The sequence below is a fragment of the Scomber japonicus genome, chromosome 3, assembly GCF_027409825.1.
Source record: "Scomber japonicus isolate fScoJap1 chromosome 3, fScoJap1.pri, whole genome shotgun sequence".
Lineage (NCBI taxonomy): Eukaryota > Metazoa > Chordata > Actinopteri > Scombriformes > Scombridae > Scomber > Scomber japonicus.
The window spans coordinates 6,495,661-6,511,153 of NC_070580.1; the positions used below are offsets into that span (position 1 = coordinate 6,495,661).

Genomic DNA, 15,493 nt, shown 5'->3' on the forward strand with positions numbered 1-15,493 from the left:
ATTCTACTGTTGAGTCCACTTGGAAGTGTAAAGCAAGTTGATGATGATGATGATGATGATGGTGATGATGATGATGATGATTTTATGGAGTTTTCAGTTCACCAGAAATGAATTGTTTTATACACCGTAGGCCTACAGTAGGAAAATCCTTATTATAATGATTTCTGCATATGTGTATGTGTGTGTGTGTGTGTGGAAGGGGGGCGGTGAGGAGAGGGACAGGGAGAGGGTGGGGGAGTTGCCACCGGGGGCTCAACTATTCAAACCCCACCTTCTCTACACAAGTTACTGCCGGGGAAAGAAGTTCCACCTCCTCTCTGAACCGGTGCGTCTCCTCGGTCTCTGATCCAGGCTCGTGTCCCCGCTGCACAGCATCATGGATCCCCGTTACTTGCTTCCATTAGTGAGCCTTCTGCTGCCTCTGTGCATATCCGACACTGACATGAGCAACCACATTGTTTTGGAACCTTACGATTTTCTCTTCGACACTGCGGTGGAAGCCTACTATAAGGGAGACTGGCTGACGGTTATCCTGAACATGGAGAAAGCGCTCAGGAACAAAGCTACGATCCGTAAGGTGAAAGCTCAGTGCCGGCTCAGCTGCGCCAACAACACCGCTTTCGGCGAGCCCCTGGTCGGCTTGGGAGTTCCCATTCCCGGGGCCGGATCTGTGGAGGATCTGGGCTTTTTCCAGAAAATCCTGATACGGGCAGACTGTGTGAAGTCCTGTGAAATTGAGAAACTTGGTACACCAACTATGCATCTTGTTTCTGAAGAAGTGGAGCTGGAGTTTAAGAAGAGGAGTCCTTATAATTACTTACAAGTGGCCTACTTTAAGGTATAAATCTGTGCAGAATGCATCACACTGAACTGAAATCACGTGTTTGCCGTGTAGCTGCATATATAAACATGCATGTCATAAATTGTATATGTTTTCATTCAGGCTTCCTCTCAGAGTAGAGATGCAGCACTACTGTAAATACCCCAACCCCCCCAAAAAGCCAGGACAGCCATGCCACGTCTTAAGGTGGAGTCAGCCTTAGTGGAGTCTGACGTTAGGACGTAAACTTTAGGGATCCAGCGGTTTAAAGGCCTAAAGTCTGTTTTCACATTCTCAATATAGAGTGGTAGTTAAAGTCAAAGTGGTAGTTATGCTTTGTTGGCACATTAGGCTGTTTTTAGCTGGAAAAGTTCAGTTAACATAGGTAGATGTTGACAGAGATTGTTATCAGCTTAAATATTCAATTCTTTTTGTCAACTGAGCAACTTTTACATCCACAATCTTGGTTTGTATGAATCTAAAGAGAAGTATTAATTTTTAAAACATCAAAATAATGAAAGGAAATGGTGCAGCATTTTGAACAGCTTTGATTAAAATCTGTGGATGTGGAAAAAATATAGTCACTCTAATATTTATATTATAATTGCTATGAATTTTGCAACATATTCAGATTTCAAAGTGACAACATGTTTATAGTATAAAAGAGTTGTTCATTAGTTATAAGTCAGCCATCAGCCAGGCTTAAATGAATGACTTTCAAAAGGCTGACAGCAGGTGGTGGGAAACCAAAGCGCTTTATCATCAGTCTTACTGAATCACACACTGCTGCTTTCAGGTGTTTTATTGCTCTATTTTGTGGTAAGGACACCTGGTTGTTTTAATTAAAGACCACCGTCTGTGTGTGTGTGTGTGTGTGTGTGTGTGTGTGTGTGTGTGGAGAGAGAGGGGGGCGGGAGTCTGGTTAGCCTGAAATAAGTTGTTCTAGTTCCACCAGGTCACCAGTAGAGGTCAAAATAACCCACAAATGACACATATCCCCTTTTTTAACAGTAGCTACATGGAGCCAAGATGATTATTTTGGAGTACAGGTGTGCTAAACTTGGAGTAGAATATATATTTAACAGCAAACTGATGAAAGGTTGGTCAACGAGTCAAGTATAACTGAGAGGAAGAGTCAGAATGATACCTTGCTCCTGTCAGCCATGTTCATTAAAGGCGCACTAATGAATTTCTATATGCAATAGTTCAATTACTATGTGTAATGTAAAAGGTGTCACGCATATTTCTTACAAATACAGAGAGAATTTGGAGAACTTATTAGTGACTTTCAGCTCAGTGTTTTGATTTTACGGCCAACAATGTCAGTTTTGTTTTGTTAGCATAGCTTTTAGCCACAGCTCATTTCAGCAAACGGATACAGTTAGCAACTAGCTGATGGACATAGTGGAGTGTTTATTGGATTCAAATTTGCTAATTGTATAGAAACCAACTCCAAATGTATGCTAATGTACCTCTGTGTCTACTGTGTGAATGAGTTATAAGTTGGCTAACATGCTAGCCAGAAGAATGACGTGTTAGCCAAAAACAACAAGTAGCCAAACAAATCAATAAAAGCAGCTTTACTTTGAGGTTAGGATAAACTAAACTCAGTTAAGGAAGCACATAGAAGCACATTATAATATATTACATTACAGCAGTCAACTGTCCTGTCATAGAGAATCAATCCATCGGTTTTCCTCTCAGGTGATTTGATTAACACACTTTTAATCTAGAAAGGATGAGTTGAGCCTCTGTGTGTGTTTTTTCAGATAAATAAGCTGGACAAGGCGGTGGCAGCAGCTCACACGTTCTTCCAGGCCAACCCAGAACACATGGAGATGAAACAGAACCTGGACTACTACAAGATGATGGCAGGAGTGAAGACGGAAGACTTCAAAGATTTGGAGGCCAGGCCAAATATGGTGAGTGCAAAGTCAGCAAACTTCAAATCTATGTTGTTTATTATGTTTTTCCTCACATTTGAGTTATTATATTCAGTGCATTTCATCACAAGATCCATCACTGCAGTAACATTTTACGATATGATATTCCTGTTTTCATCTTTTTTGATAAAGTCTCAGAAGAATAAGCTTTTTTGTTGCGTTTCTAAAGGAAAAAGTCAACCCAGACAAGTTGTTACAAGTATCTAGTGTCAAAACTTTACATTAGAGAATCAATGAAGTGCCAAATAGAAATCACATCACACATTGCTTTTGTGAAAGTGACCGTAAACTATCTCCTCAGGCTGAGTTCCTGCTGGGGAAGAGTTACTACAGCGACGACTCTTTCGGTGTGGCGGCTGACCACTTTGAAGTGGCTTTGGATGAGTTCTTCATAGCCAATAAGGAGTGCCGAGCACTGTGTGAGGGAGCCTACAACTACGACGGGTACAACTACATGGAGTACAGCGCTGACCTGTTCCAGACCATGACAGGTGATGCAGAACATCCTTTGGTTTTGGTACGAAAAAGATGTATTAAAGTAGGAAATGTGGTGAGCATAAAATGTGTAAATGTGTGAATGTGTGTGTGTTTTCAGACCACTACATGCAGGTGCTGAACTGTAAGCAGCTCTGCTCTGTGGAGCTGGCCTCGACCGCTGGAAGACCCAAGCCCTTTGAGGACTTCCTCCCCTCTCACTTCAACTACCTGCAGTTCTCCTACTACAACAGTGAGTCTCACAGCCTGGACTGTGTGGTGTTCATGCCTTCGTCTAATGTCCATGATCATAAAGGAATAAAACCCTAAATCTGCAGTGAGTAGTAAACAAATATAGGCTCAAGAGCTCAGCACATCTTTATATTATTATTAATATATTTTTTGGTTTGCACAATCATTTATCATCATTTAAAGCTCAAAATGTCACTTCAGGATTAGTCTTATATCCCTAGAACACTGACACTCCAAGATGTTTTCCCTGTTATGCAAAATGTGGATGAACGAAATGGCACGAAACAACTTCTTCTCAAAAACTGCTTTAAAACATGTGTAGTACAACTCACATGCAATATAAAATTGGCATTTCTGCCTAGATTGACATAATGAAAGTGCTCAAAGCTTCAATAATTAGAACTTTAAAAAAAGACATGGTTTGGAGTAATTTTAAATCAAGTTGTTTAGCCTCCTCGAAGTCTAGATTTTCAGTTCTTTAAAAACAGGTTTCCAAATCATGACTCCAAAGAAAAAGATGAAATCAATTCAATCAAGTCCACAGAGATGACCAACATTTACTACAAAAATACCCCACACACTGTATGCCATCATAATAATTTAAAGAAGCTAAAAATCACATAGAAATCTAAATACAGTGGATATATGTATTTTTAAGATAATCGGAGTATGATATTTGTATGACTATAGTAGCAATATGAATACTGGCTCTTCTTGTGGTTCTGTTTAAAGCTAGTTTAAACCTCTAATAGATGCATTTCATTCTATCTAGGAATGTCTGTAATGCAGTTTTCAGTGTGACATTGCAGTAAAGAGGCTTATTAAAGAAGGTTTCCAATATAGTAAAAGGGCTGAGTGTCAGCAAAGCTTTTATGTCAAGTTTATTCAAAAACACCTCCTGGATTAACATTTATTACATTATTACAGTTGTTAAACTGAAGAAAAACCTGAAAGCTTTCTTCCTGAGGATGGAAGGAACTCATTTCCTTCCCTTTGTTTCCATCTTGCACTTCTTCCAGGTTGGTGGGTGCACAGCGTGGCAGCTGCTTTGAAGTACACAAGCGAGAATGCTTTTAAAATGATTCCTGAGGGGTGGCTTGAAACTGCTGTTTTCATTAAAGGGGCACTCCAGTGATTTAGTGTTGCGCTGCCATGATGTTGGGAGACTCACAAGAGACTGATTTTTTTTAAAAGAATAGTCAAAATCGAAGAGGTGAAGTATCTTTTTAGCTCCTCTTATGGGCCAAGGTTAGTGTTCGAGTTTAAAGTATTTGATCAAGTAACTGAAATCATAAATAACAATAACAGAGAATTTTGAGAGCTTTTCAGCTATTCAGAGCTTTTCGAGCAACAATTGTTACAGAGCAAAACAGAGCTAAAAGAGAGTGAATTTTGGACTAAAATTTGCCATTTGGACAAAAACACAACTCCAAATTGATGCTAATGTGATTCTGTGTCTATTGTGTGAATGAGTTATTAGTCGACTAACCATGCTAACCAGAAGAATTATGTGTTAGCCAAGAACAACAAGTAGCCACTAGCCAAGCAAATCAATGAATGCAACTGTACTTTTTGTTGGCTGAAAAGGAAAAAAAACCTTAATACTTTAAGCCTAATCTTAGATAAAGTTAAAGTTAAACCAGCTATTAGGACCGAAACCTGATCAAGATCCAAACAAATGTGATCCCACACTTCCCAGAATGCAACTCTACGTTGTCTCAAACTTTATTTTAATAAACTAGTGGTCTGCCATAACAAGCTGGATGACATCATCAGGGTAAGTTTGCCAAAGTTAATCCAAAACCACAGAAGACATTGCACAACAGGTTGAATAGTACTCCACATGTGTAAAAGTGGTGGAGTTTCCCTTTAAAAAAAACATCAAATGCTTGAATATTAATGTACAAAACCCAACAGAACCTTTTTTTCGGACTAACAAACTATATCCCGCTCTTCACCCTCCTCCTGCCTCTGTCCCGTGTCTCCAGGTGAGAAGTATGAGCAGGCCATAGAGTGCGCCAAGACCTTCCTGTTGTTCCACCCTAATGATGAAGTGATGGGTCAGAACCTGGCCTACTACTCTGCCGTGTTGGGGGAGGACAAAGCAGGAACCATATCAGCCAGACAGGTACAGTGAGTCTAACTGACACACTGCTCAGTTCAGACAGCCTCAGTGTGAGTGCAGTTATTTAAGTACATTTTCTGAATCAGCAGTAAATCAGCCAGCACCACTTCCATTAGCACTCAAATGTACTCAAGGGCACAAAAGCAGCATTCAAAAAGCACTGATGGTTATCTAAAGCACCTAAAGATCTGCTGCTTTTAAGTAGTGTAATAAGTAAGACTTTAATGTCCATGTTCCATAGCATTTATAGTAGCTTAGCAGAGTTTATGATCTTACTAATGACTAAATGATTCTGTCCTGAGGTAATTAGACTTCTTTCACCCTCCAGCCTGAGATCAGTTTTAAAGACATCAATTCTCCAAAGAGGTAGATTTGGTTTTAGAAGCAGTCCATCACAAAACACTATGGTAATCCTTTTTTTGTTGCATTTCTATTCATTTATACTAACCCATTATTACAATGAAATGTATTATTATCAGGGTGGGAAATGAGAACCAGCTAGTAAAATATGAAAGTGGCTCGAATATAATGATAAACTATTGAGTGGCTGGCAAATTTGAACATTTATCATTATTTATCATTTTAAAAAGCTAATTTCCCATCCCTGGTTATGTTTCCATATTGATGGTTGCCTAATAAAATAATTGGTGATTATATGTAAGAAAAATATAGACTAGTACCAGTCTTAGCCTTTAATGATCAATAATGCTGGATTTTCATATTTCCCTTTTAGATTAATTCAACATCATATTTAGCTTCAAAGGTAAAGATGTGATACTTCAACAAAAAGTCTGGTTATATTTTAAAGTGTTAATTGTCATGAAAAAAAAACCAAGACCAACTAAATTGATCCCATTATCAAGTCTTCCTTCATTTTCATGTCATTACTCACTGGAGCGCCAAATGCATATTAATCCACAGCTGAAAATAGTCCATAACAAATGCACTATATACACCTGTTTGGAGAACATGAGCTAAAAATGACAGTGGCCAGCTGGTTTACAAAATGACTCATCTACCCCTCATCTACCCCTCCCCTTAAAATGTGTTTAGCTTATTGTTACTTCTGTCTGATGTTTGAGCTTCTCTGTGCAGAATGAAATATGAGTTTGTTTTCGCATTCATACAGTATGATTTGTGACATCAGGTAAGTCAGTTTGTTCACACAACAGCACAGTCTGCTTAAAGCCTCATTCTAGGAACAACCAGCAAACCCTGATCAGCAGGAGCGTAGAGATGAACACAAGAACTTTGAATTGGATTCTGTATTTGATGAGCCAGAGAAGAGCTACATTAGAATCAGTGTGACATGAGACCTTCTGAAGGACCTGGTTAAGAGTTGAGCAGCAGCATTTTGGATCACTTGTAAATAATCTAGGGATGTTTTGATGAGTCAGGTGAAAAGGGAGTTATGATAATCAATACAGGAAGATATATAAGTATGAATAAACATTTCCAAAAACATCAACAAGAAGTCTGAAAGCCAGTCCTGCTACAAAATTCAACTTACATAAGTGTGATGTGGAAACTTGAAGCCTCCAGTGCACAAACACTGAGAATGAACTTTACAGTGAAGTAACAGTTAAACCTCTGAGATGAAAAATATTCAGTTTTCAGTGAGGGAGATGGAGTGGGTGTCATTTTAAGGATTAAGAGTTAATTGAATTGATTTGTTTTCGATTAAAAAAAAACACATCAGACACAAATCAGATCAAATGCAAATGAAATATCTGAAGGGAGTCTTTAACATTTCCTAAAACTCAGTAGGAACCAGTGGGCTTGGGACTGAGAGCCATAGACTAAATGGGAAAGTTGGAACATATGTATAGGCACACTACATATTGTTGATGTAGGTTAACAGGACATATTGACAATAAAAAAATATATAGAATAGCATCAGCCATATCCTTTAATGATTTTTGAGGACAGCATTTATAATGACACATGATCAGACCTAATTAGTTTCTCCCCCCAAAATATGCAGAGGTGATGAATAAAACCTCTTCTTTAGCAATACCAAGCAATTTTTTGGTAATTAGCAATTACCAAAAAATAAAACGTATGTTCATTTTCAACTTCATGAGTAAACAGTTTGTCGTTTATTTTACAGGAATTTTAACAATTAAGGTAAAATAAATATGTTGGTTTTGACTTTCAGGTGGTGAAAGATTACATTCAGCAGTCCATGCTGGAGAAAGAGCTGCTGTACTTTGGATATGAAGCCTTTGGAATCACCTTTGTAGATCCAGTGAGTGAATAAACCATTTTTCATCCATCACCTTCTGCTCATTTTTAGGCAGCACTGAAAAATAAATGGAAGAATTTGACATTTAAATGAACTGAACGTCTTTTTTTATATTCAGGACACGTGGACGCCTGAAGATATCATGCCTAAGAAACTGAGAGAGAAGCAGAAGTAAGATTTAAGACACTCACTCACACACATTGTGCAAATGTGTCGTTAAAGTGATGTTAATCCGTCATCTTATCCTTCTTTGTGTCTCAGGGCCGAGAAAGAGGCGGCGGCGAGGATCACAGAGGAAATAGGAAACCTGATGAAAGAGATTGAAACCCTGGTTGAGGAGAAGAAGAAGGACTCGTCAGACTTGACCAAGATAATTACGCCACCGGAAGGTCAATAAGTTTTAAAAGTCACAGCTGATTGTACATTTAAACCAAACGTCCACATGATTGACTCTAAAAATCCATTTATAACAAATGAAATGAGCGTTTTTTGGGGTTTTTTGTAACCATCCAACTAGATTACAGTATTGATTTTAAAATATAGAAAACGACCTCAGAGCAAAGTCAAAATCGTGTCTTCCATAGTCAAACGTTTACTATCCTTGGCTGGTATTGTTTTTTTTTAAAGTCTTGACTGTGACCTTTCTCCTCCTCTAGGTGGCGCTCCCATGCATGACGGCATCAAGGTGACCATGACGTCCACTCAGCTGAACGGCACTCAGCGGGTGCTGCTGGACGGGGTGATCAGTGATGACGAATGCAGGGAGCTGCAACGCCTCTCCAATGTGAGTTATCTGTTTTTTCTTGGTTGACATACGGCATTGTTATGGTTTGCTAGTGGACAAGATCTGGGAAACAAACCATCATATAAAAATAACTATTAAAAATACATAAAATAGCATGTGCACATAACGAGGTAAACACTGTGACCATACTGGGGCTCCACATTTCTGATGATGTTCAGAGTGACATTATAATAATATGAACAGCTGATCAGTCTTTTACAGGCTGACTAGATCACATTTAATATAGAATACACTAAATAAAATAACTATAATACTCACTGTACTGAAGTCATTTTTCTTTATGTACTTATGTATTTTATTTAGACTTTATTTAGCCCATTGAGATGGTATTAAAATGATATCTTTCCTTTTAGCAAAACATGTATATCACACAGTACAGCAACTACATTTGATATGTATATTAAAGCTGAACTAATCAATGTTTTTATATCAATTTTGGATCAAATGACAAAGTAAAATGTGAACAGAGATTCATCACCTGAATCCTGCAGCTCCACTGAGCCTTTTAGCTTCTTTTAGCTCGTTGTTTTTCCGGCCCCACAACCCTGCTGTCATCAAGCTCATTTCCACTCAACAACCAGCACACAGTTGAACATTTAACAGCTAAGTGGGCAGAAGCTTTTGTTTTCTTCAGGAGTTTAGTGAAGAACAAAACCGAAAGATTTAAAAGAGAGTGAATATTGAACTCACATTCAACAGATGGACAGAAACACGTGATGATCATGTGCGCTGGATGTGTAAACGGGCAACTGTGTGCTAACATATTAACCATAATAACATAATACGGTGATAATATGTCAGTGGTGTGTTTACTGTTTGTTCAGCTGTGGCCAAAAAAATCAGTTATTAATGCAGACTTATAAAGATGTTTTAATTCATCTGAAATTTAAAGAGAAATTAAATAGCAGAAATTCACTTTAAATATATGAATTCTAGCACATGAGTAAAAATATACTTACTGGTGCAAAAAATAAGTAACAGTGTCTAAATGACTTTTCTGTCATTTCTAATACTGTCTGTTGGATCTGTATTATTTCATGTTTCATGTTTTTGACTTTTTATTAAAAATCAATGTGAATAACTTTTGAAGCAGTCATCCAGTTATTTGTATTCATTTATTTATTAAGTCTAGTTTTTATTTAAACTGCCTGGGAATAAATAGAATAGGAACGTTCTGAGCTTAAACTTGACATTTTGAAGTAATTCCTGAGAGGTTTACATGTAAAACTGTTGCTGATTAAATTATTATCGTAAAATGTAACAAGTTGAATAAAACACAAATCACTAAAATTAGAGGTAGTAAAAATGTTTTAGAGGTTGGGATTATTGTCCAGTTTTGAAATAATAAGGTATACATACGCCCTTTTCCTCAGAAATATTGGAATTCTCTTATGTCACCCAATGTCTGTTTGTGTCCTCCCTCTGTTGTGTTTTCCATTGTGTTTCTCAGCCCATCATGTCACAGTGTTGATGTTGTACATATTTCCCAGGCTGCTGCTCTGAAAGGAGATGGCTACAGGGGGCGTCCTTCCCCCCACTCCCCCAGTGAGATGTTCCAGGGAGTCACTGTCCTGAAGGCTGTCAAGGTCTGTAGCTCTGCTGCTTCAAGCATAAAACATGAAGTGTTTAGCTTTACCCACATGGCTTTAACCTGGTACCTGCTATTGAATCATGTTTCCTTCCCCCTGCAGCTGGGACAGGAGGGGAAGGTTCCACTGAAGAGCGCCCGTCTGTTCTTCGACCTGAGCGATAAGGTGAAGAAGGCTGTGGAGTCACACTTCAGTTTGGAGACTCCGCTCTACTTCTCCTACTCTCATCTGGTCTGTCGAGCTGCCATCGACGGTAAATCAGATTAATACATAATAAATAATGCATAAATACAACAAAAAGATGGGTGGAGGGAAAAAAAGGATTCAGCTGTGTGTTGTCAGACAAGCAGCATACAACAGATTTGAATAGTTTTTCTGACAATAACCTCAATGTTCTACAACAGCAACATACACATCTCCTGGATAATTTAATACTGCTTTTAATATTTGAACATTGAGATTTTTCTGTAAGTCTGGCATTGTAAATGACTCTAAATACTTCATAAGCCATGAGACTACGAGGCTGTTGCTATGGAGATATCAGAGTCAGCCTTTATGGCATGACAGTTGTGCCTTCTTCATCAGTGTGCGATGGGACATTTTAAACACAGAAAAAGATTTTTAGCCTGCACCTTAATTATATTTTGTAGTGAAATTATTATCATAAGAAAAACAGACGACATCAGAAAATATCCACTTACTACATACAAGGCAGAGATGCTGATAGACAGACACTCTGAGTAAGTGTCCAGTGATTTGTGAGCACACAGAAGAGACAGTGACAGACGTTTTCATATAGTACATTACATGCTATGAATTTGCTAGACAGGAGTGCATCATTAAGTGAAGACTTATTTTTTCCCATAGACAGTGTTAAGTAACTTGGAGCTACTCGAAATTCAATTATCAGTGCAAAAGAAGAACAATTGCATTCAAAAACCAGTTCTTTGATTTAAAAAAAAATGTCAGCGATACAAGCCTATGTACATAAAAAGAAGTGAACTACAACTCACATAATACATTCAGCCACTTAATTCTCTTTCAGATATTTGGTTAGTTTTGGATGACTTCAGCAACTGAAACAAAACATTCTGAATTCACTGCAGCTTTGATTAGCTTCTTCGCAATAGCAGTAACTGCAGAGGCTCATGGGTATTGTAGTACATAGAACTATTCATCAAACCAAACCGATCTTGGAAGTAAAGTTCCAGTTGGAGCTGGAGCTAAAGTTGATGAGAGCTGCACATATTGATTAGTGCAGCTTTAATAAATAAAAAATGAGTTTGAATAAATTAGTTGAATTAAAATGAATAAGATTTGTGTGATCACAGCCTGTAATGTTGGTCCTCTCTCTGCTCTGCTGGTTATTCAGAGAAGGAGGGCCGTGATGACCTGAGTCACCCCGTTCACGTGGACAACTGTCTGCTGGTGTCTGAGCTTAATGAGTGCATCAAAGAGCCTCCTGCATACACACACAGAGACTACAGGTGAGAACACACACACACACACACACACAAACTCACACACTCACACACACACACTACAGTGGCCACAGGGTGTGTTGATGACTGCAGCAATGTAACATTCCGACGTGCCCCCCCCCCCCCCCACACCCCTCCATCTTACAGTGCCATCCTTTACCTGAACGATGACTTTGAAGGAGGAGATTTCATTTTCACAGAGCTGGATGCCAAAACTGTCACGGTAAATATTCAACCATGCTTTCACCTGCACTTACAACCTGTGTCAGTAGAGCAGCTGTACATTTATGTCATGTCACATGCTGTATTTTGGGACTTCTCCAGGCTGAGGTACGTCCACAGTGCGGCCGTGTGGTCGGCTTCGGAGCGGGAAAAGAAAACCCTCACGGCGTCAAAGCCGTCACCAAGGGTCAGAGGTGTGCTGTGGCTCTATGGTTCACCCTGGATCCTGCTCATGAGGAGAAGGTACAGACCATCTGTGGAGAGTGTTCATTCTTACATGTAATTTACAAGTTTTGCTATAACATCTCCGTGGAGACCAATATTTTGCAACCTTGATTGATTAGTTCTTGATTTGGAAAGCAGGAACTTTAGCTATCTAAATCTTTAATCTAAAGCATGCCACACACTCACAATGGTCCATTTGTTGCTGCACAGTAATTTGAAGACTGGTAACTGTTAAATAAACACAGATGTAGATTATATTGTTTCAGTTTTTGACTGCCAGCAGACATTTGAGAACAATGAAACTGTTTATGTTGCTTTAATAGTTTTCTGGAAATGCACACCAGGATAGAAACTGAAACATGAAAGAACCTGATTTAGTGTGATTAGAGCTTTTGTTTGTCTCTGGTCCCGGTCTTTTGATTGTTAATTGGGTCATTTTGATTTCTCTAATATTTCCTTTTTTTCTGCAGGAAAGAATCCAAGCTGAGGATATGCTAAAGATGTTTTCCACCCCCGTAAATGCAGAGTTTATGAAAACAGACAGCTCAGACCCCCAACCTGCAACGCCGGAGCCTCCTGCACAGGCCGACCAGGGGAAAGCAGATAATAAACAAGATGATAAACCAGCAGAGGAGAAGCAAGACGCGCCGGCTGATACAAAGAAGGACAAAGTGGAGGCGAAAACAGCCAGTGGAGCAAAGACGACGACAGGCACTAAAGCCGTTAAAGCAAAAGCTGCTCCAAAAGCAAAGGCCAAAGCTGGAGAGCAAGCGAAAGCCAAGACGGACAAAGCGAAATCTGCCGCTAAAACAGACGGAAAGCAGGCGGTCAAAACACAAGCCAAGCAGGTAGACAAAAAGGACACAAAAGCAGCTGCGAAAAAGACGACGAAAGTAGCAGTCAAAAAGGATTCCAAGAATGCGAAAGACTCTCAGACCGGCAAGGAAGAGCTGTGATCAGACAGCACCTGTGACTCTCAATATATGGTGTCTATTTTCTAGAATTTTCTACAAGAGGTTCTGTGTGGGTGGGCTGAATGAAAGGATATGGTGCTAAAATTTTCATTGGTAATCGAGGACAGAGTTATTATTTGTGAAAACTAAAATGAGTGTAAAAAAAATAACCAGGGACTGCTGTAAAACTCAAATCCTCACTCAACTACTTCAATGTTGTTTAGTTTCATCTCAACCTGACTTTTCTTCAGCCGTTTTATTATATTTGTGATGTCAGTTGTGGAACTGGGCACAGGTGGGTTAAAAGGGAGCGGGGAGAGAGGAGGGGGGTTCAAACCAACTGTGGAAACCACTGAAATAAAAGTGATGTTTCTAAATTGTGGTTATTTTTTTTATCATGCAGTACTCCATGTTGTCACTAGGTGGCAGGATAGAAGCATTTTTCAGTCACTTGTAAATCCATAACAAGTTCATTGCTGTTAGAAATCCTCAGGTGGTGAACTACAAGGTTCTGGGAAATCCAGCTGCTGTCCTGCTGTGACAGTTTGAAACCTGAAGAATTCACAGTGTTCATTGTTCTGCCATCACTTGACTTCCTTGAAGCTAAGCAGATGTCAACAATGTTGATTTATTTATTCATTTTTTATCTCAGGGCCTGCCTCAGAAACTAATTTGGAGCCCTGTTTTCACTTTGGACACTTCTGTTGACGTTCAGATTCCGTCACCTTATTCTCCACTTCTACCCACACCCACCCATTTTACCTACAGAGACAGAACTGGTAGAGAGCACATCCTTAATGGTGCGTCTCCAGTGGTGGAAATGAACTTATAACCAAGTACATGTACTAAAGTAGGGGAGACTGGGGACGATTGCAACATTTTTGCATTTCTCTCAGTTACTCTTAGACTAGACTAGAATATTTGGACTAGACCAGGCATGTCCAAATTATTCCATAAAAGACTGTGTGCCTCAGGGTTTTAGTTCCAACCAATCAATAGGACACATGATTCAGCCAATCAACTGTCTGGAGACTGAGATCAGTTGGAAGTCAGAAGTCTATGGAATAGTTTGGACATGCCTGGACTAGACCAATCAAATTTTTACATAATAAACTTACATGGGCCTGCTGACCATTTAAAGATGATCACATATGACATTCATAGTAATTATTTAAATGGAAAAAGTCAGATGGTGCAACTGACCCCAAGACTGACATTTGACTTTCTATGTGCTAATGGTAATCATTCTAACATGTTTATGATGTTTCTTTGCAACAAGGAACAAGAGACAGTTATTACTTTCCTTTGTGGCAACTTTTCCCAGTCTTCCCTTCAGTACATTTCAGCTACTTGAGTATTTTTACATCACTTCATATTTCTAATCTGGTACTTTCCAGTTGAAACGTTAAAATTAACCTTCCCTACGTTTATTTGGTAGATACAGTTACGGTGCTTGCACATAAGTAGTTAAAATTAGCTTTTCCTTGACCGACATTAAAATTATGCTTGCGTGTTAATACATCAAAAATAAGGGCTTTTACTTTCTGTACTTTCTGTTTTAATAGCAGATATCACAGCACAATTGACAATAAAAGACAAAAGCAGAAGACATTATATACAGACACTAAGGAGAAGAAATATAATAAATACAACTTAACAATAATGTTGGAACAGGCAGGTCTCCACAGTGGTAAAAAAATTATCACAAGAATCTTGAACTGGATACTGAATTTAATGAGGAGTCCATTTAAAGACATCCAGCTGTGAATTATCATCTCCATCACAGCTTCATGAGACATTACAAGTCTGTGTCTAAATGATATAATAAAAGTTTAATCACAGCTGAACTTAACTTGTCATTCAACCACATCACAGTACATACAGTATGCTGTTCTTTCTATAAACCCTTAGTGGCCCTTATAAGCAGCAATGTTCAGCATACATGGTAGCAAAATGCTGTTCTCAACAGATCAGGGTGTTCACATTTAAAAACAGGCACAACAAAATACACAATATTTAACACATTTAAAGACCTAAAAACATAAAAAGAGCAGCTTTAAGGTAAAGTGTTGTTGCATTTACATGTGCAACATGAGGTCTGAGCATTTCTTTTTTTTAGTATTTGTATATGTTTTGATTTTATGCATTTGCTGTGGAGCTCTCTCTCTCCCTATCTCCCTGAGTGTGTGTGTGATGGGCTGCAGGTGAGCTGGGTTAATTGAATTATCGTGTCTGAGTGTACAGCTTGTTCCTGGAATCTGATTGGGTCCCACCTTCAGGCTTGTGGTTTTTACAGCCAGCTTCCTCCACCTCCAGCAGGCTTTTCTCACCCCACTTCCAACCAACCTGCCAGCTGCTA

The 15,493-nt window shown here is 38.9% G+C and overlaps 1 protein-coding gene across 1 annotated transcript; it reads left to right on the forward strand.

Annotated features, from left to right (window-relative positions):
- Positions 1-376: 376 nt before the first annotated feature.
- On the forward strand, positions 377-13,426 carry p3h1 (prolyl 3-hydroxylase 1). The gene is made up of 15 exons (XM_053315909.1): positions 377-838; positions 2,590-2,742; positions 3,065-3,254; positions 3,359-3,490; positions 5,478-5,617; positions 7,773-7,862; positions 7,978-8,030; positions 8,121-8,248; positions 8,516-8,643; positions 10,155-10,250; positions 10,356-10,506; positions 11,626-11,740; positions 11,882-11,957; positions 12,059-12,199; positions 12,652-13,426. The coding sequence occupies exons 1-15, from the start codon at positions 377-379 to the stop codon at positions 13,135-13,137; spliced, it is 2,541 nt and encodes an 846-aa protein (XP_053171884.1). The 3' UTR covers positions 13,138-13,426.
- Positions 13,427-15,493: the final 2,067 nt, after the last annotated feature.

Bases quoted from the DNA above. Each gene is read 5' to 3' on its own strand.
- p3h1 (XM_053315909.1), top strand. From the start codon at position 377: ATGGATCCCCGTTACTTGCTTCCATTAGTGAGCCTTCTGCTGCCTCTG. The intron at 3,491-5,477 runs GTGAGTCTCACA...CCGTGTCTCCAG, and splicing joins GCAGTTCTCCTACTACAACA to GTGAGAAGTATGAGCAGGCC. The intron at 7,863-7,977 runs GTGAGTGAATAA...TTTTATATTCAG, and splicing joins GAATCACCTTTGTAGATCCA to GACACGTGGACGCCTGAAGA.